Here is a 20,505-nt window from a genome sequence, read left to right as displayed (position 1 = left end):
TGAAGGGTCAATTGTTTCACGGGAAATACATTTATGAAATCATATAGTAAAAGAYGTACTGTTTTCAGGAGAAAAACTGACAGGGCTCTCAGCTGAAGTTTTATAAAACAGGAGTGACAGGGTCAATCAGCTGAGTTTATATGACGAACACAGATAATAGTCAGGGTGGGACCTTAATTTGGAAGGGATTTGCATTATACTCTCATTAGTGCACCATCTAGTGGGAACACGGGGGAAACATCTGCACATGTAGCAATACTGAAATCATCACTAATAAAAATAACCTATTAAAAATAGATTAACTATGTATACAGCATTCCTGTAGCAAAACAATATATCAGAATGGCTTTTTTCCTTGGTAACTTTAATTAATGGAAGTGAGAAAATGACATTTCCAAGCATCAGTTAACATAAGAAGTTAACATGGAAACATACAAGTCAGTCTATGGCGTCTCTCCTTTCAGCATGCTTTGAGACTCAKCAAGACACACCCATGTAAGGGGTAGTCTTGCCTATTTCAGGCCTTTGACTTCGCTGCATTGTGTTTGCAGTTTATTGGATTTCTCTATTATTATTTGGTTAGGATGCCTAGTAAGTTTTCCATTGCTTTAGCTATTTCTAAATCTTAGCAACGACTAAGATCTATGATAAAGCAGAATTAACTTGCMCTTGCCAATTTCTGCAGCTCTTCCTCAGGCGAGGCTGGGCTRTGTGAAGGATGTGGTGTTCCCAGCAATCGGGTGCTGCGGGCTCTTTGCTCTGTGGCATTTTGTGCTYATTTTGCACAGGGGTATCCTGCAGGTGAAGCAGCCCAGCCCCGGCGCTCTGGGGAGCATTTGGCCCTGTCATTGTCGCTTTGAAGAAGCCGGGAGGACGCAGAAGTGCCCTAAATGCTGTTCAGGCAACCTGGAGGCTCTGCTGTCACTTCTCAGGCAGCYGGGTCGGGAGGAGCCCTGGTGCCGCTGCCCACGCGTGGCCGCCGCCTCCGTGTCCGCCCTTTGAAGTGTCCTGCATTTTTCGTGTCCCTGTCATCTCTTGCCCCCTCTCCCAGCTGCATATTGTGCACCTCTGCATTCATTTAAAGAGATCTACAATTTTCCACTCACTTTTTTTTTTGAATCGTCCGTTCCCATTCAGAGAAGAAATGACCCAAACTGAAAGCAGGCTATTAACACAGTAATATCATATTTTTTCACGGTAATATTGTTTCCTTGCCCTTGTTTTCCCCTTTCTTCCTCATGCAACAGCATCTTTTCCCTAAATGACATTCTCCCCCACTTCACCCCCATTTTTTCCATTCGCACAGGGCTGCGATTGCCGGGGTTGCCCCGTTCCCCTCGGGCCCGTCAGCTGGCTGACCCCACAGCCCCGGGCGGAGCCGCCCATCAGGAACCGCCTGGCCCCGCTCTCGCAGCCGCCCGGGCGGGGCCGCGCCTTCCCCCGCCTCTCCCGTCACGGCGGGGCGGGCAGGACCCGGCTCGGCCCGCCCCTCCACGCCCTGCTCCGCCACCGCCCCCGCCGCGCCCCTGGGAGCGGGYTCGCCGGCGCCGGGTAAGAGCCGAGGGAGCGAGCTCCGCTGGGGYGCTGCCCGTCGGAAAAGGGGTGACCAGGGCGGTGTCCGGCCAGCCGGGAAGGGCTGTCAGGCGCAGGGAGCCTGTCAGAGGGCGGCGGGAAGGGCCTCGCTGCGGCCGGGGCTGCCCCCCGTGCCCGGTGGTGGGGCGAGCGGGGCGGCTGCGGGCGAGGCGAGGGCCGGGACCGTGAGGGGAGCGCGGTGTTGGAGCGCGGTGTTGGAGCGCGGTCGGTCGTGTCAGCCCCTTTCCTCGCACCCCTCCCCGTGACACCCCCGCTACCAGGGTTTGGGGCTTGCCAATGCTCTCGGGGAAGAGCCTGGGCCTACAGCGGGTGTTTTACAGCAGCTGGTGTGGAATTGTAGRGAGGGAGGGCACCCCCGCCTTGTGGAAACGCTCCTCTTGCTGTTCCAGGACCGAGGTGAGCATGTCAGCGGGAGGAGGGGACATTATAAAAGTGTCCGATGTAAATAGGGAGCCCGGGCCTGGCGCGCCTGCTCCCGGCCCGTCGTTATCGCTGTTYTCCTGGTGAATCACTCGCCACCGCATCAGGAATGGGCGCTTCTTCAAACTCAGCGATYCACTGGAAGGTTTCAGTTCACTTTGCATGCAGTGCAAGGCACTGCATCTTAGTTGAAGAAGCCCAGTRATAAAGTGCCTGGATACTTTGCCACCAGCAATGTGCTAATGTGCTGTGATCCCCTCCACAAGCCGTTCAAAGGCAGAGGGCTGTGCCAGCGGGGCCGGTGGAGCCCTTTTGACAGGTCATCCAGGATTGTGCTTTGCCGGCAGCACAGCCCTTCTGCTTGGAGCTTGAGGATTGTGCAATTATTCTTAATAGAAAAGAAGAAAAAGGGGGACCCCAAAAAAAAAAAAAAAGTTGAAATATGTCAAAATTAAAAGAAAGTGATGCTAAATGATGGCTTTGTTACAAGCTGTGTTTATATTCACTTCATGAAGACACCTTTTRTAGTCTTATGGAGGAATATCAAATAACTCTCTTCTTGGTGGCTTAAACTGAAGTGAGACTCTTGGGAGAGGAGAAGAAAAAGGACCATGAACTATATGTAGTCATTAAACCGGTAGGTCTCAGTGAGACTCAGCATCRATTGCAATCTGATCTGAAAGGTAATTTCTCTGTAGATGCATTTGATCTGAGCACTTGGCTCAATGTGAACAAGCTGCCACGAGGGAGAATTGGGYGAGAACATCTAGCACACCCGATATCTTGGGCTTCTCATCCATCTTCTTTTTCCCATGAGATGTTTGTTGTTTGSCTACCATCAGCATAGGAAGCTAGGCACTTCAAAATGGTCATCTCAGGTCCATTTTTAGACCTCCCTTTCTCTCTTTTCCCCAACAGTTCCAGCCCCCAGTGTTCATTTTCCTATTCCTGCTTCATCTTAAGGCCTTAAAACGCCTTGTGTACTCCAAGGAAGCATAATTCTCTTACTCAAGGCATTTTTCCAAGCACTAATATGTTCTCTCAGACTTGTGAAAGCTCTGTGCTTCCTTCACCTAGTTCGTTGTAAATATCAGTGTGGATGAATCAGATAATTATAAGCATGTTAATTTTTATCCATATATGTTAAGCGTTGGTGATGCAATAGGCCTAATAGAATTTCAGGCTTCTGTAATTTAGTTTTTCATGCTGAGCCTTTTCAATGTCACTGCTTTAAACTGCATCTTTATTCAACAGAATCGATTTAAGGAAAAATGGCTAAAACACTSAGCAGTAGCACARTCTAATAATTATTTCAAAACCCCCMAAACGTAGAGCTGTTAGAYSATGCAAGCTTAGTTTTGGTAGGTTTCAGTATCAGTAATGTGGCAAGGCTGAGGGAATTGTGCAGAGTGGGTAGGAAATGACATCTCCTATGTTAGTGTTGCTGCAGTTTTATATAAACTTTGCTTGCTTTTTTGTACCCTACATGGATACCCTACATATGCTCTACCTGAAAGTAGAGGATAAAAAAAAAAATCTGGAAACTTTAAAGAAGGCAAGAAGAATTTAATTTTATTGCCACTTTATTTGTGTCTTTGTTATGCTCCAGAGTTGGTTTTGTATTATGAAGGCCTACAGCTTGCCCGTGGACCATGTTTTCAGCATATTAGGAGCTGTAAAAGCCCTAAGTGGAAAATGTAGTATCTGTCCCTGAATGTTTTAGCTTAAGTATAAAGGAAAAATAAGGCAAGGCCTGGGTAAAATCTTCCTCATCCCCACTAGTGAAAATAATCAGATTTAATGCTCACCTGGATCTTAGTTGCCATGAGTCAGTTATGAGAATCCCTCAGGTGCTGTATCAGGAGGTCCTTATCTTTTCTGTGTCTAACACTGTGACTCGCTGAAATTTTTCCCCAAGTCTTTCAGCAGTTCATTACTTTTGCCTGTGTTTTTACCCTGCTTGAAGGATTTTGCACTTCTTTTATTTGGGAGGGGYAGTAGTTTATAAAGGAAGCACATATTGTTTAGGAGAAACTTTGTTACTGTGACCTTTCTTTAGAAAAAAAAAAAACAAAAAAGCCGTGTGGAAAGCCCCATGACTTGTCTCTGGATACTTAAAGGCATAAAATCAGATTTAAATTCAGATCAGATTTAAATCTTCAAGTGTTCTATGGAATGCAGTATGTACGTCTTTCTGAAGTTTTCTGCACAGCTTGCTGAAAGTTAAAGATAAACATTTCTAGGTACTGATGCTATAGAATGGCTCAAATGGTGAAGTGTAACAGTCAAGTATTGCTTAAGGATTCTTATCCTAATGTATATGGGCTGGATTTCTGGGAGAAGAAGGGATCTTCGAATATCTAATGAAAAAAATGCAAAAYAGATTAGATGCTTATTAACTGTAGCTGACTGGAGCCTGCAAGATATTCAGGTGACTGCTTGTGATCTGACACATGGTGTGCTTGTCACACGGCTTCCTTTTGTCCTGATGGAGCTTTTAGGATTGACAGTGGGGATCTGCTTAGATGTGGAGTCCCCACTTTCTCTACATTCATAACCAACAGAAAAGTGGATTTATTCTCATGCCTGACAAACACATTTCTAGAAAATATGTGATGCTAAGGTTAATTTTTTGTTTTGGTATGGASTGACAGTGTGATGTAGGGACCAGTTAATGCAGAAATTATGAAAAACATATACCAATCCTTTGAATTCTTTAAACCTCAACATGTAGTGAAATCCTGCTTCAGTGAGTGTTGATGAAATGTTCTGATTTTTCATTTCATTTGTGCCTGTAGACTCAGTTCCTTGGACTTTCTTCAGTAGCTTGACAACCTGAAATGCCACTAGGTATACTCCCATTCAAAGGCAGAGATGTTGAGCAGAAGAAAACAGGTACAATCAGAAACTCACACCTGACTGAAACTTTTAGAGGAACTGAAGATTACCACAAGTGCAGCTTCGTTCCAGTTTGAAGGCAAAACGTACTTCCCGCAACTGCAACAGGCTTTTAACTTCCCTGTTTTGTAAGTTATGCAGCCAGTAATACCAAAATACATCATGACAGAGTAGTTAAATGCTGGGAAAGTGAAAAGGGGTAATTTCTATGGAAATTCAGTGTCTTGGTGGATGCTCCTATCACCCTGGATGGAAGTGCTGAGTGCATGCCTGTTTTGTTTCCTGGTGATGACCTTGACTAGGTCATTAGCAAAATGCTGGTTGACTTTCCAAGGGCTCAGCTTATCTGTGTTTCTGTGTTTTCAGAGGAGTTTGAGTAACTCAGCACTGAGTGAAGGGGACATGAGTGGAAGCAGAGTGTTCATCTGGTTCAGATGCCCAYATTGCTGTGAGAACTAGAAGGAGAAAGTGTGGTGAAGGCTGGGAGGAGATGAGAGATGATGGCTGACCTCTTACCTCTCTTTGTCTGTTCCYCAGACCAGTCATGCACCTGTGTTATTAAAATACTCAGGAACAGCATTGCTAGCGGAAGAATGTGCATGGAGTAAACCAGTTGTGAATTTATATGGCTATCCTACAAATTTACCATAAATCTCAATTCTTAAGTATGTGAGTTGATACAAAGAAGTGTTTCAACAATTAGAGAGATGTACATGTGCAGATGAAAAGCCGAAGTTATCCTGTGGGCTTTGCAGTCTGTCATCTGAGCATCATCTGATTATCTGTTATGTTTGGCTGTAGTAGAAAGTTGAAAAATTCTTAATCTTACGTATTGAACAATCYGTACATTTGTCAATGTAGTGCAGTGTAACTTATTTAAAAATACTTACAGCTAGCTGTAGAAATTTGCAAGACAGAAAAAGAAAAGCAGTAATTGCTTTTGCCAAGACTTGGGTGAAATATTCAGTGTATGTCTCTTGATTGTAAATATGTTCCCAAGAACAGTGTTACAGGCAGCTGTTTAGTGAATACAAATATGAAAGAAGGAAAAAAAAGGAAATACTGTTTCAGCTAGTTCTACACAAAGTAATTTGGTCTTTTGCCATCTCTTCTCCTTAGCAGCTGCATTTTAACTTTCACGTTAAACATACGTTTAACTTTTAMCATTAACTATAATATTTAACTAAAAAGTATTTTAGTCAGTGCTAGCATTTTAGCTAGCATTCTACTAAGGTGCCTAGAAATAGTCATAACTTTTGAAAAAAACCTGTCAGCAGTTCTGAGAAATCTTCTTTTTCAAACTTAGTTTTTAGGTGGTTTCTTTGGATTTTATGCCTATGATTGTATTTTCCACTGAACTGGTAGTTTTCCTTACTTAATCAATACAGCAAGGTACAGAGCCATTTAGACGCTGTAAAGTTTGCATGGGTTTGGTCTTACGCTACAAATTCAGTGCAATGTTGCCTMGAGTTTCCAAAAAGATCAAGGGTTGTTATGCCAGCCTTGGCCCAGATAAGTGGGATTAAGGCTGGCTGGCTGACTGACTTCAGACTTTAGTCAAAATAACTTGAATCTGCATGTGGTACAGACAAAGACAGGAAACGACACTGCAGACGGCTRTCATGACTCGTGGGCGATAGTGCAGTAAGTAGAAAAGTGCACTTRCACTCCCTGGTCACCTTGTCTGTAGTCGTGTTGTTCATTACTACGGGATACCTTCAGGGCCTGAAGACTCCAAGCAGGGTTTGGGATTGTAGTGAAGCAGCCATTTCAAAATCATGCTGGGTTTGTCTTCACGGTAGCAGCAGCTTGTTCATGTGGCACAGGTGATGTCACCTGCAGGGCAATAGGGGTGGGTCTGACTTCTGTAGTTGCATCCCTGGTGAGGTTTTGGTGGGATGTACAATATCAGGACAGTGTCTTGGCTCCACTAGAGATCATTTCATGTTACAGAGATATGAAAACAGTCATGTTTTAAAACAACCAGGRTATTGCTGCCTGTATTAACTCATTTCTGAAGGTGAAAGGAAATCATATTGGGCAGCAAGGACTGTTAACTGTTTGTATTTTTTAAAAAGTTTGTAAGGGCTTGAGTTTGCAAATTGTAGCGCAACTGCTATCATACTTGACAAATCAGTTGGCCTTTTCATTTCCTTCTTTTCACACATGAAATGTGCTTTCTTTTTYTCTCTCCCTGAAACTGAGTTTTAATGGTATCTCTTAACCAGAAGCTGGCAGGCCAGGAGAAGRGGACATTGCTTGGAAGGCACATTGTTTGGGTTGAACAGTGGAAATGCAAGGAAGTGGTCAAGTTAAAATGTTCAACCTATGAAGGTGATGTGCAGGAGAGCACAGCCTGGATGAAATTGTGGGATTGTGTTGGCTGTGTGTGTGTTTGATCAGTTTGCATTCTCACTGCAGTACAGATAAACTTTCAGTTTTGATCCGCATATGTATTGTAATCTTTGTCTTGTTAATTTAGATTTAGCATATAAGCACATGAGCTTGTGCTGAAATTTGATCTGTAAGGATGGAAAAACACCCCTAAAATGAGTTTAAATGCCCAAGTTGTTGAAWAATGAATTAATATTGACAAACACAGCAATAGGATAAAGGATACAGGATAAAGGATAAACAGGATAAAGTGGCAATTCATACAACATAGGTGACACTGGGTTAAACTAAAACTGAAGTTGATACAAGTGATTGGTGTTAAGAGGAAAGTGGGTGCCCCCTTCTTTCTGATGTCTTGTGTGTTATCTGCTGGGTTTTTTTCCCCAGTGGTTACATATGCTAGATTGTATTGGTGGAATGGGTGATACATGGTATGGAAATAACAATGTAATTGGTTTGGGRKATTATTCTTCAGAGGATTTGGTATTTCAGTATGTTTTATTTTATGTTTCTTTCTGGACTGGCACCAAACAAAAATTATACTCTTTCTTTGATTACAGTGGGGAAAAGGCATAAGTTTGACAAAGGATAAACTCCATCTTTGAAGTACGGTATCCTTTTGGAGAGGATAAACATTAGTATATGGATTTTTCTTTAATCTTTTCCCATGTATTATTCTTCAAGATGATGAAGACCTTTATAAACGAATGACCAAAACATAACTATTGTTTTCTGTAGGTAGGCACTGTCTGACTTTTTCCTGTTGTGGATGACCTTGACAGCAGATCTAYTCAGCCATGTCGTATGGACCAGGTTTTGGGGATCCTAATCAACTAGCCCAGCGCATAACTTCAAACATCCAGAAGATCACACAATGCTGTAAGTTACATTTAAGCATGTTTTGTGTAAAATTTTAGTCAAGGTGGTGCCCCTATTCAAGGTGAGTTTCTCAGATTCACTTATGGGAATTCACTCTAACTCTGCCTATTCATTTGGCAGGTTAGTGGCACCCTGTCCAGCATGTCCAGTCCTTCCTTCATGTCTATRGTTAGCAGTGATCTGCCATGGCAAGTATAGATAGTGTCGCTCTGTTCTCATCAGTTTTGTCCTGGCCAATTAAATGGCACCTCAAGATGGTAGGTTGAGGTGTTAGCTAAGCAAGTGTTGCATTAAGTATTCACTGAAGCTTGAATTGTTTAGCAGGGACAGAAGCTGTGGCCTTGCAGCTTCCCCTTGGGAGTACATCTTAGATATGTAAATAAGTTCTGCAAGTTTTAATATACCAGTGCTTAGTTTCATGTCACCTAATTTTTTTTTAGCCACCTAACTGGTATATTCGAGCTAGAGGTTAGTTAGGCTGCTGGGATTTTAAGTCCTTTTCCCCTTTTCTTSTATTTTCAGTTTTATTTTTAATGTGTGTGTGTAGGTCTATATGAAGCAAATACAACTTGATTCACAAATTATGCCAAGTAGACGGTTCTTTAGAAGGGAGGTAGCCATGAAAAACGTGTGGCTAGTTTTTGTACATATGTTTTATGTTGTGCAGGGTGCATGCAGAGATGAATATTTTCATGTTAAAACTTCAAATGAATTCTGATCAGTAAAGTATGTCAGTTTTTATTAAAATTTTGATCTTTGTTTTGCAAGACAAGTTCTAGAAGTTGGTATTTGTAGTACAGGTTAATGGCACAGATTGGTTTTTTTCCTGTTTTTTCTCAGTTACGTTTTGTATTTGCTTCCAGAAAGAATTTATTAAGATCTCAACAGACGGGAACAAAAATTGCAATTTTGCCTTATTGAAAAGTTTCTGTATTTCCACAACCTAAGATTAACAAACTGACTGTAAAAGTCCTTATGCTTTATTTCCTAARATCTACTCAGTGAATTTATTCAGTCTCATGGCTTCTAACTGGGTCTTCCAGAGGCAACTGCCAACCTGTGACAGACTCCAAGAGGCTTTTACAACTTGAGGCTCCAAGTTGTAAAAAATAGGGGTTTTTGTCAGGTGAAAACAYAAAGTCAGGTCAGTGATTGAAACTGGATTATTGTGAAAGTTGTTGAACCTAATTAGCCATCTTGTGCTGGACTCAGTGATTTGTTAATCTCATCTTTCCTCTTCCATCTTTTCCTTTTGCTGCATCTCCTCCCCTTGAGACAAAGCATACTAAGAGCAAGCTGCCCAGTGTAGATAGAAGGAGATATGTCAGAAGGGTTACCTGCAGTCCTGCTGTCTTTCATATTTTGAAATTTAGATGGCTGAAGTCTGAGCAATAGGTAGGTGCTATTGCCATTCCAAGACTCAAGCCCACATGTCTCCTAGCCCCACTACTGCATGGCTTCAGAAGCAAGAACTTTGCCCTGAAAAGCTCCAGCCAAGCACCTTTCTGTTTCTGGTAGGTACACAGCTGGATTCCATCTCTTGCTCTTCCATAGATCTGACTGARCTGTTACCACTCAGGTATTCTTGCAGTCTGTTAGATTTTATTAAGATCTGGATCCTATGGACATCGTGAACATGCTTCCTGAAGTGATCTTTCTGATGGCTTATGTACCCTTTTCTAGCTGTTCTTTTCACATATGTAATACCTGTCCAGCTTTCTATTAGAAGGTGTGAACTGCAGGAACTTCCAGGTCAAATGGGAAGAAACCTTCAAGCTTAGGGACTTATAGTGCTAGTCAGCTGCTGACTGCAATTTATGATCTTGGTTAGGAAGGAAGGGAGAGAGACACAGGGATCTTGATCCAAAGTGGGTGGTTTTCCATCCAAGCAGTAACTTGGTTTTGCACTTCTGCCCAGAAATGCTTAGCATTTGTGAGAGGTATCAACACATTTAGATTCTTGATTAACCTGAAGGTGTGTAGATACTCTGGTTTTTCAGAGATGAATAGGAAGAGAATTTCATTTCAGATCACCATAYTATTTCAGGAGTTCCCTCCAAACTATTTCCCACTTCTCAGTTTGCTTGCATGTTAGCAGAATACTGCTGCTGAGATGGAGATGAGATACAGATTAGCTGAAAGGAAACYGGCCCTTCTGGCTAGAAGCTGACCCTTTAACTTGTGTGAGAAATACAGAAGAACTTCCTGCATTAGATAACACCATGCTGYCAAGATTTCGTAACACACCAGAGTTTATAGGAAGTAGCAGTAGGGTCAGAACAACAACCTTTACTGTAACATTTCTTTAAGGTTGAATCGTTACATACTCACCTTCCAAGCAAGAAATCTGATCTGTTTTAAGATAAAATGTGTATATTAAGTACCTCACAGTTCATAATGCATGGGCAGGATGCTGCTGTGGTGTTAATACTCTCACTTCTTTCCTAGTTCATGTAGCCCACTATTACTGATTTGTCTCTTGTCTGGTTTAACACACTACTTCAATAATTATATCAGTTGCAAGGTAGTGTGGTTTTTTGTTTGGGTTGTTCTGTGTTAATGGGAGGACCTACATTTGTGTTTGTTAACATCTTGGTTAGCCTTTTAACTTTAATTAACAGGTTTTATTATCTGTTGATCCAATCATGCAGTTGATTGTTTTGTTGAAGATGTGTTGAGAGCAGTAAATTGCTTCCTTCTACCTTATACAAACTTGTTCAACTACTGCAATAAATGCTATCTGTAGTGCACTGTTTGAGTTTGTTTGGAGGAGAGGGTGTTGGTAAGTCCTTTTTAGGAGTTTGGAGATTGAAATTGATCTAGCTAATGGGAAGCAGCATATGCTGCTGTCAGTACTGTGAGTTCTCTTACACACCTGCCTGTGTTTGAGATCCCAAACCCCAGAGCATTCTGTCTATAGAAGCTTCTTTCAGCTGTTCTTTAAAGAAAGATCTGTGCTTTGTTTAGCTTTCCAGCATTTCTGCAGAAGTAAGTGATTATAACATCACTTAGCAACATCTAGAGAACAGAGTCTGCTTTCCTCAGCCTGAAACTCACTTGTTATCACTGACATCTCTGAGGTGAGATTAGGGAGCTAGTCTCTGGGATATTTCTCTATTACTTTTTCTGCAACTGTTTCACTGGGAAGCTAGACTTGCAAAACTTAAGGCTGCTCTTGACGCCTGAAGAGAGCAGCGGGCCTCAGGCAGGGGAGGGAGAGTTAGGCTCTCAGACCCRCTCTTAGTGTTTTTTGAGTGTCCATGTGACTCTGAGCAGTGCTCTGAAGTCTGGGGAGTCTGAATCACATGTGCTCGAATGAGCTGCAGTGTTGTGTGCCGAACCCCRGTGAGGTCAGTGATGCCTGCAAGCCATGTCTGGCTGGTTTGATTTCRGGTCTGTGTTAACAGTGATGAGAAGCAGATCTGCAAGCAGCTAAGGGAACTTCAGATTTAAACAGTAAAGCCAAAGAAGTGTATAATGAGCTAGACTTGGGCAGCTGSTAAATTTCTGTCTTACAAAACTGATGATTAAGGTTTGATAGTCTGTCTGGATTCTAGTCCAAAGCAACTGTAATTCTGATTCCAGGTCTATCCTATATCTMATTATAAAATCTAGGTGACCTACATTTCATATTTGAAAAGTCCAGTGCATTTAAAAGTGATTGAGGTTTGTCTCTAACTTTCTGAATATGAAGAACAAGAATATGGGGAAAAGATTATGTGGAGGAAATATATACAGTGTAAAGCTCCAACCTGTCTGGCCTTTGCAGACAGAGAACCTATTATCAAGGTGGTTTAATCAGTGTTTACTGAAGGAGCAGTTGTTCTAGAACTGGGTTTCATAGGTTGCTCTCTCACTTATGTGGCACCTTAATGGCAGCTGCTACTAACTTGAGACAAATCTAGATGTCTTCCTTCAATATTTCCTGTTGGTCACTGCTTTAAAACAACTGGATAGACAAGGAATGAGTATGATGCACAGATACATGATGAGCTAGCAAAATGTATTTCTCTGTGACAAAACAAATCCTGGCTGCTTACAAATCTGTATTTCTACCAGGTATGTTCATCCCTACTGGGACATGCCTAGGAGGATGAGAGCATTGAATCCAGATGTGATGGGGTTTTTTTCTTTTTTCTTTTTTTTTTCTTTTTCTTTTCTTTGACCTCCCTCACTTCTTGAAGGGCATACAATTGTATAAATCTGATCTTCCAACAAGTTGAAAGATGAAAGTAGATTAAGTGAAACAAACAAAAAGCCTAATTTAAAGGCTTTAAAATATGTAACTTTCAGACTTGTCAAAGCCGAAGGTGAGGGAAGGCAGTTCTTTGAAATCTGACCATTTTCTGCATTCTAAAGAATTGATTCTCTGTGTGTGGCTAAAAGAGGGAAGGCGTTTTATTGAAAAATATTTTCCCAAGAGTGAGCAAAATGGGAGTTGCATTCCTCTCCAGGAACAATTCCACAGTTATTTATATAGGAAGTATGTAGTTAGAGGAGTAGGTGCCTCTTCTGCTCAGCAGGAAAGATTTGACTCGTGTCTCTGATAGGAACTGTGCAAGAAGTAGCCAGCCATGCTTCTTCTTCCTCCACATACTTAATYACTCTGCCCTGTGTGGTTCATTGARGAAGCAGGCTAATATGCCTTTGTTTTGCTTTTTAATTAATATTTTATTTGTAACTACCAAATATGTCACTTGGAGCAGTACCTGAGGAAAAGCAAGAATGGCAGGGTAGATTTGTAACTATCAAGYCACCATTGGCATCTTAAGCTGGGCTTTGAGAGCTGTCCATTTAGAAGCAGCTTAGAATGCTGCCTTTTGCTTGGGAACACAGAACAAAGCCTGATATTGGTAAAATACGCCCAGTGTTTAGGTTTCAAAATCCAAACTTTTGTTTTTCTCATAAAACACTTTTTTTTTTTTTTTTGCAAACAGTAATCAGGCAGTAATCAGGCAGAGAACCTACAGTAATTGAAATAGTTAGCATTCGTATTCCTTTCCTACCCATCCCTTCCTTCACTTCCCAACTCCTCCATGTTGTGTCAGTATTTTGTACAGAGTTGGTTGCAAAGCTGATAAGAACGGCATAATGTACCCTTGCACAGTATTGGCACAGTAGGTCACTGATAGAATATTTGACTTGTTTATGCACACTGAAGATCAGCCTAGCTCAACAAACACATTTTCTGCATGCTGTAAGATAATTAAAATAAAATTATATTCAATATATTCAAATATAATATATTATATTTGCCACAATCCACTTATGGCTGGAGGGAGTCTGGCTGAGAGATACTTTCTCCTTAGGACTTTTGCTTTCTGCTGACTTTYTTTGCTGTTTGTTAAGGCAGCACAAGCATCAGTTCATAGAGAGTACATTCCTGGTAGGTCAGCTTAAGCCAGCAGAGATTCCTCTGTCAYGTGATACCTGTCCTGTGACAAGTTTGTTCAATTTCTTTTGCATCTGAAGTTTTGTGTAAGCCACTATTTTCACTGAATGTTGTTAAAATGGGAGTCAAATTAGATCAATCATATGACTTTGCCTGTAACTTTATCTAACTGTAGAAAACCAGAAACGTAGCTTTAACCCTGAAAAATATTAAGACTTTTGRTAGCTGCCTTTATGTAGTTTAAGCCCAGTGGGTAAGGTGTTCAGCTAAAACAGGCTGAAACATTTGTGAAAAGCTGTATCTGTCACATCGTTTCAAACACCAGCAGGTTTGCCTGATTACTCTTGGCTAAAGAAAAGCACAGATGGGCACATGAAAAGCAAATGAAATCACTGAGGTGTTGAAATCAGAGCCTGTACAAAAACAAAATTCTGTTTTGTCTATATATAAAGTGGGGTTTTGTACAGGTGGGGTTCTAAAGAAAACAGGCTTCCAGTAGAGTTTCYTGAGACTTTTGGTATTGCCAGAAATTTCCGATTAGTGGCAGTTAACCAGATTTAAATTTGTGGGAAYATACCAGCTGAAACAATTTTTGTATTATCATTGTTGCTATTGTCCAGAAGGTTTCTTGGATTTAGAATGAAGYCTTATAAAACCTGGAAAAGGCTATTTAGGGATTTTAAGCACTGTAATGTCCCTCCACATTTAATTTTGTGGACTTTTTCCAAGGCTAAGGAATTTCCAAGGCTGAGGAGAAAGCTAATTTGGGTCTTTCTAAATGCCTGTCTTTCTGCAAAGAGGTGATGTTATGAAGCCCACAATTCTTTTGGAAATAAACTGTTTCTCAAAACTTAAAGCCTGARTCATTGTCATGTGGTTCTTAAAGGTTTTGTTCTATGTAAAGTAGCATATATTTCCAAGGAAGTGTGCTTCACAGATTTGTTTATGAACCTGGAGAGTTTTTAAATATTTTTCTGTGTTTTGTCTTGCTTGTTAACAGTATTTTGGTTCTACGAAAACTTATATATGAAACAGTGTCTTATTTGGATGACGTTGCACAAGAAGTACGGAGATCTATTTATGCTAGCCACAGAATAGACTGAAAAATGAGTCTTCCATGTACACCCCAGCACACTGTGWTAATATGTACAGAAAAGGCAAATTTTTTCCTTGGCTGACACTAARTATTGCATTGCAAATATTATAAATAGCAAGGTGTTCAGTAAAGACATCCACAATTTTACCTCCACTGTTGCTTTTTTTTTTTTGATGTAACAAATGTAAATGGACTCACCTTGACAAGATAACTTTTTGCAAAACAGCCTGCATTTGCAGCAGARAAGGGATGTGGTCAGGGTCCTCATGCTTCTTCCTGTCTCTAAAGAGTTGTATTTAAGACCCTCCCTAAAATACTTAAACTGCTGGTTCCTGCTCAGTTCTGTTGGATTATCCTCCTTATGGACCAGAGATTGCATATCAGCTTGATTATTTAGAGAGCCCTCTATCAAATCTCCTATAAAAGGAGCTGTGCTGGAGCTGGACTCCTGTCAGGGCTCAGAATAAACCCAGGTCAGTGATTGATTGCGAGTGACCCCTGCAGTATCAGCTACTTGCTTRTGTTGACCAGTCTGTGGTGCGTTGTGTGTCTCCTTCCATGTCAGCTCCTCGGGTAGCTGCAGTAATGACCTGCCCTCTTAAAAAACCGGACTTTCTTCACGTGAGTGGATTGGGTTATGGTGTTTGTGCAGCTACTGTTTACTGCARAACTGTGCTTCATTTTCATAATTTAATAAGCTACTGATATTCTTTAGARCGATGTTCAGATTTCTGGGTTTCAGCAAGTTACCAGGGACACTTTAGGATAAGAATATAAAGTGATTGATTTAATGRCTTCCCCTTGGCTGAGCTGTAATAATTGATCACATGATCAGTTATTGTGCACTTAAACAATGTGTATTTATTGTGTTCTATGCCCATATTAGAACAACAGACAACACTTCAATCCCGCTTTRCTGTGTCCTTGAAAGACCGTAATAGATGGGAGTGAACTCGAATGAAATAATTACAACAGCACTGGAAAAACTGAGGGCAGATCCTGAACTCAAGGCATTGTTGCTTGTGTTCCTGGTCACATCAGGGCATGCTTCTATTTAGAAATGCCAGAAGCTTTAACAAAATCTAAAGAAAAGATTATATGATTGGATCTTTTCCCTCTCTTCCATGCTTCCTGAGTCTTTAGTCCTTAGAGCTCAGAGGACATCTTCAGGCCCATCCTTATTTTATTTTCTCCTTCCCACATATTTTCTCCTTCCCATCAGTTACTGGTTTTCTGTGCTAATGCATTCTCATGTTTCAGAATAATCGGTGTTATACATTGAGCTAAGACAGAATGAAACAAATGACTTAAAACCAAATTATTGAAGTTTTTAGATATTTGATTCCAATTAGGTGAGCTCTTGGACATGGGGATGCTTCTTAGCGTAAGCTGTTATCTTTTGGCTGGGTGTCCTGGACTTGGTTCCTCTAATAAACTGTAACTCTTGGTTAAAGTATGACTAGCAAGACAGCACTGTGGCATTGTGATTCATGTAAAATTTTAGTGAGTGTGAACTACACTAATAGYTTTAAAGAGGCTCTTACACAGAAGACTTTCATCTGATGAAACTATTGCTTCTGAATCAGAATTGCAGAATCACAGAAAGCCATGGGTTGGMAGAGACCTTAGAGATCATCTAATTTCAACCCCCTGCCATGTGCCGGGATGCCACCCACTATATTGTGTTGTTCAAAGCCCCATCCAAACTGCTTGTGAAGATTTCCAGAGATGGGTATCCGCAGCTTCTCTGGGCAACCTGTTCCAGTGCCTCATCACAWTCACAGCAGAGATTTTTTTCCCAAACTTACTCTCTTTCAGGYTGGAGCCATTCCTCCTTGTCCTGTCACTAGATGCCCTTGTAAAAAGGTCTCCCTTCATTTTCTTTTATCCAGGAATGTTTTCTGCAGCATCTCTYCATCATTAGTCAAGTACCCTCAGCTGAAGTGCAGAAGGAAAACACATCAAATTGGATTTGAATAAATTGAGGAAGTCTGTTTTCCCCAGGCAAAAACAGTTCGAACTGGTGTAATTTTAACAAATAAGTCTTTTGTTCTAATAACCTGCTCTGAAGCAACTCTGAAGTTTATTAGATTCCACACAAATTAATCTGTAACTGGATGTGCTGTTTGTTGACTCACTTGTTCAGCGGGAAAGAAGTAGGAGATTTCTTCATAGTTACCCAGCCGGTCTCAGTGCATGAGGTATTTGACAAAGCATTTCTGCAAGGTGACTGTTCTGGTGCAGTAGTCCCTTCTTATTTGCCTTATGAAGCCCTAGATGGAGCATAAGACTTACATGGAACAAATGTTGCATTTGGTGTACATAAAGGAATGCTCTACTAATTCTGTTTATTCTCCTTGGGCACAGGAGCAAGGAAAATTATTGAAAAGAAATGTTTTTAAATAGCTGTTGTTCTTCTGTGAACTTCAGACAGATACTAAAACCCTGTCTGTCCCTTTTTAAGTATAGGATGGTGATAGGTGGGACCATTACAGTTAACATTCAGGAGGAGCTGTTCTGCTCCTTCTTCCGGTGAGGTCCCAAGCCTTGCTGTTTTGTAAGGCAGGTTTCATTATGCTTGCTCTGCCTGTTTGTCTGGTTCTTGTCCTCTGCAGTGCAGTGCCTCAGTGTCTGTTGCACGTGTTGCTGTTGGTGTTTATTCCATGCACACCCARTGTGTGCCACATTTTCTGTGGAARCATTAGACCATAGCTTTATGAAACTGAGCAGTGTGGTCTGTSTGGCTGTAGCACTGAAGGAAACAGCTGCTGGATGGCTATAAAGCTATCTTGWGTGATCCAAGTAAGAAGTGAGGTTACTGCAATGGGTTAATAAACAGCACTCACTAAACATATTTGCCCYCAGTTTCATGCTTCTATATTGAGGTTTATATTTTAGAATTCTGGATTATGTTGTTGATACACATCATTCTTCATCTGTAACACTGCAACAAGCTTGGTCATGGYCACTTGGGGTTTTAAAGTCTGGTTTTCTAAATTTGAAATTAAATGGAGTTTGAGGTAGGAAGACAGCTGATTATGGGTAACTTGAGAAAGCTTCTGTCCTGTAGCTGGAGTTACTAGTAAGCATTGCAAAGTGAGACCATCCGCAGTTTCCTTTGGCTAATGTGGATGAACATCAGTAACAGTGTTYGGACACTTCTCAGCCCTGCCAGAGAAGGTGGGTGACCTGCAGTCTGTTCTTCATTTCCATTCTCTTATTTGGTGCATTGCCCATCAAACATCAGGATTTTACTGAAGGATTTGGCTGGGGGTTTTTCACCTTTTCTACTGAAGTAACGCTGTGGTGTTACAGCCTGTTCAGTGATACTAATTCACAGTTTGGGTTAAAATTATTTGCACCTATGATCTGAGAGGCAATAAGTTGTTTACATTTTTGCCTATATTGTATTAATTTATTWGTGTCTTTATTTTAAGTTTAAACCTTCCTATGTCATCTTTTAAATGTTCTGATTTCAAGGACCAGAACCGGCAGTTACATCAGGATGGATTTTCTTGTGGTAATGAAATAGCTTTGCAAAGCTGGCTGAAAAACAAAACAATATGAGGAGGAAGGAGGTGAAACTTTMTTCTTCGCTAGGCAACTTTAAAGCRAGGGTAGTTGTGTGATCCAGTATRTGAAACAYGGTTTTATTTATGAAAACAATTGTATGTATTACAGTTCAGTCAGGAACATGTTTCTTAAGTACTTCTACCTGTTAAAAAATGTAAATATTTCCACTGCAATTATCTCTACTTCTATAATTCTTGTAGAGACAAGGGGGTCTTATATCAGAGMCTTCCTTTTCCTGTGGCTTTTTTTGTTCTCCTTAACTAGAGGAAGAACTTCCACTGACTAGAAATGGAGCCAGTGTTTGGCTTAAAAATAAACATGACCTGTCTCTTGAATAATTTTCTCTGTAGAAATTCAAGTTAGGTCTTAATTGTTTCTCTGGCTCATCATTAACCGTGTCTGACCTGTTTCTGAGCATGTGATCAGCCTCARAGTAGCTGAGTAGCTTTTATCAGCTAATAGTTGTGTATTGTGACATCTAGATCAGGAATGCTGCAAAAACAAGTGAGAAGTCTTCTTTCTAAGACAACACTAGTTTTCAGGTGAAAAAAATGAGATTCTTTTGCATGCAAGACTGCTTGGAAAAAATGCTTTTTGCTTGCATGGTGTCATGTACTGTGCTTCCTGCTCTGTTCAKTTTCCAGAGGGGATTTGCTTTCTTTTATTGCCAGCCCACACCTGGCAGGGTGCTGTTCCTGCAGGTGTAGTGTGAACCCTGACAAAGCTGTTGATTTTCATTCTATGCAAACATCTACCCTGATGTGCAGTCTGAAGTTGCTGCRGTTTGCAGCCCATGACACYGGCTGTTGCCATACCCTGGTRACTTGGGTGAAGAATGCCTGCATAMACGTGTGTGCCCTTGTGCAGCTCCTGRGGAAAGTCCAGCAGCCACCTATGCATTTCACAATGCCCAAGGAGCCTAAATGATCAATTGAGCCGTTGTCTGACTCTTCATTGAAATGAATTCAAATCATGCACGAGATCCAGGCAGTTTCTGTTGCAGGATTGGTATCCAGGACAGGAGGGACCTTAGATTACTCCTGTCTTTTAGAAATCCTTAGGATGTTTGAGGCATTGGGAAATGGAGAAGGGTGAGGTAACCTAGGAACCTGTCAAAACAATGCTGTGATCTTTGGTCCCTGGCTGTTGCCAGTATGTTTGCAGTGCAGAGTTAGGGCTTTGTGAGCTAGGCCTTAAGCCTTTGGCTCTCTGGGACACTTGAGTGTTACTGATGGATTGAGAGGATCAGAGCAGATGCCATGTTGTGATGTGCCAGTCTGAACTCCCTACAAGGGCTGAAAAGCTGGTTAAATGAGGGAGGCAGTACCCTTATAAATATAACCATCAGCTGTGAAACCAGGAATTTAGGGACTCCTGTTTTCCAGAGAGTAATCCCAGGTTTCCACAGTTTTGCCCTTCATTGCCTGCTTGGTTCTTCTCCTTGCTTGTTTCACAAATGGAGCAGTGGAAGGAGCAAGCAGAGGTATTTCTGCAGTCAGCCTTTGGGAGGAAATACTAAGGCTTTTCTTGAGGAAAGAAAGGAATATTGTCTTATGATCTAAGCAGTTACAAAGCTAGTTCTTGCTTTTAATCAGATTCTGTGAGATCTGTGTGCACGTGGGAGGGAAGAAGACCCTTCTCCTCTGTGATCCCAGTGGTAAAGTCCTTAAGCACATTTAAAAATTTTGGTTTTATGAATAAAGCTATATGAGTTCATGAACCTGTGACKGTAGACTAAATGTCTATAGTTTAGGTGTTTTTGTGATTATATRTAGGATATTGTATTGAATRTTTGAAACAGAAGTAGRTGCAGTAAGAAATATGTAAAAAAACAAGCCAAACCAAAAGAGTTGTAAGACTATAAAGAATGTGTTTCTTAGTTTATGTACACTCCAGTGTGTTTATATTAATACAAAGGAGTACAAAGGCTGGATTTCTTTGACTCATCAACCTGCAGGTGTATACTGTGAATCAAGGTTTCAGGAAGGTCAGCTTCTCTACTTCCTTTGTTGCACTGGTCCTACCAACTTATTTTTGGCTTTTTGGTGAAGCGTCTTCAGGAGCGCTGCTAAAGACTATAGGCCAAAATTTGCTTTTGYTGCTCTGCCTTTTTTCTCTTTACTTACTTGAATAAGCAGAGTTTAGTTTTTTCTATGTGGTATACTTAATATAAACAAATAATTGAATTTTTTCAATAATATCCATTGTTGTGAAATGTTAAGGTGGAAAATACTAAATTATAGGAAAAAAATGCTGTCAG

The 20,505-nt window shown here is 41.1% G+C and overlaps 1 protein-coding gene across 6 annotated transcripts in view; it reads left to right on the top strand.

The window, feature by feature from the left end:
* The first annotated feature begins 1,472 nt into the window (after positions 1 to 1,472).
* Positions 1,473 to 20,505, top strand: part of STX7 (syntaxin 7) — a 32,911-nt gene continuing 13,878 nt past the window's right edge. Inside the window, exons 1-4 of one of the 6 annotated variants that reach the window (XM_057364389.1) lie at positions 1,761 to 1,989; positions 4,812 to 5,039; positions 7,866 to 7,916; positions 8,101 to 8,184. In XM_057364389.1, the coding sequence (XP_057220372.1) occupies positions 8,103 to 8,184 (82 nt within the window). In that variant the 5' untranslated portion in view covers positions 1,761 to 1,989; positions 4,812 to 5,039; positions 7,866 to 7,916; positions 8,101 to 8,102. Of the gene's footprint in view, positions 1,552 to 1,760; positions 1,990 to 4,811; positions 5,040 to 7,865; positions 7,917 to 8,043; positions 8,185 to 8,304; positions 8,373 to 20,505 lie in introns of those variants that run through there. The other 5 variants (XM_057364387.1, XM_057364386.1, XM_057364385.1 and 2 more) reach the window with 5 other exon arrangements.

This window comes from Malurus melanocephalus, unplaced genomic scaffold (assembly GCF_030028575.1).
Source record: "Malurus melanocephalus ecotype Western Australia unplaced genomic scaffold, MMel_1.1 scaffold_38, whole genome shotgun sequence".
NCBI lineage: Eukaryota > Metazoa > Chordata > Aves > Passeriformes > Maluridae > Malurus > Malurus melanocephalus.
The sequence above is the reverse complement of the archived record's forward strand: the minus strand, read 5'-3'. Positions and strand labels throughout refer to the sequence as shown.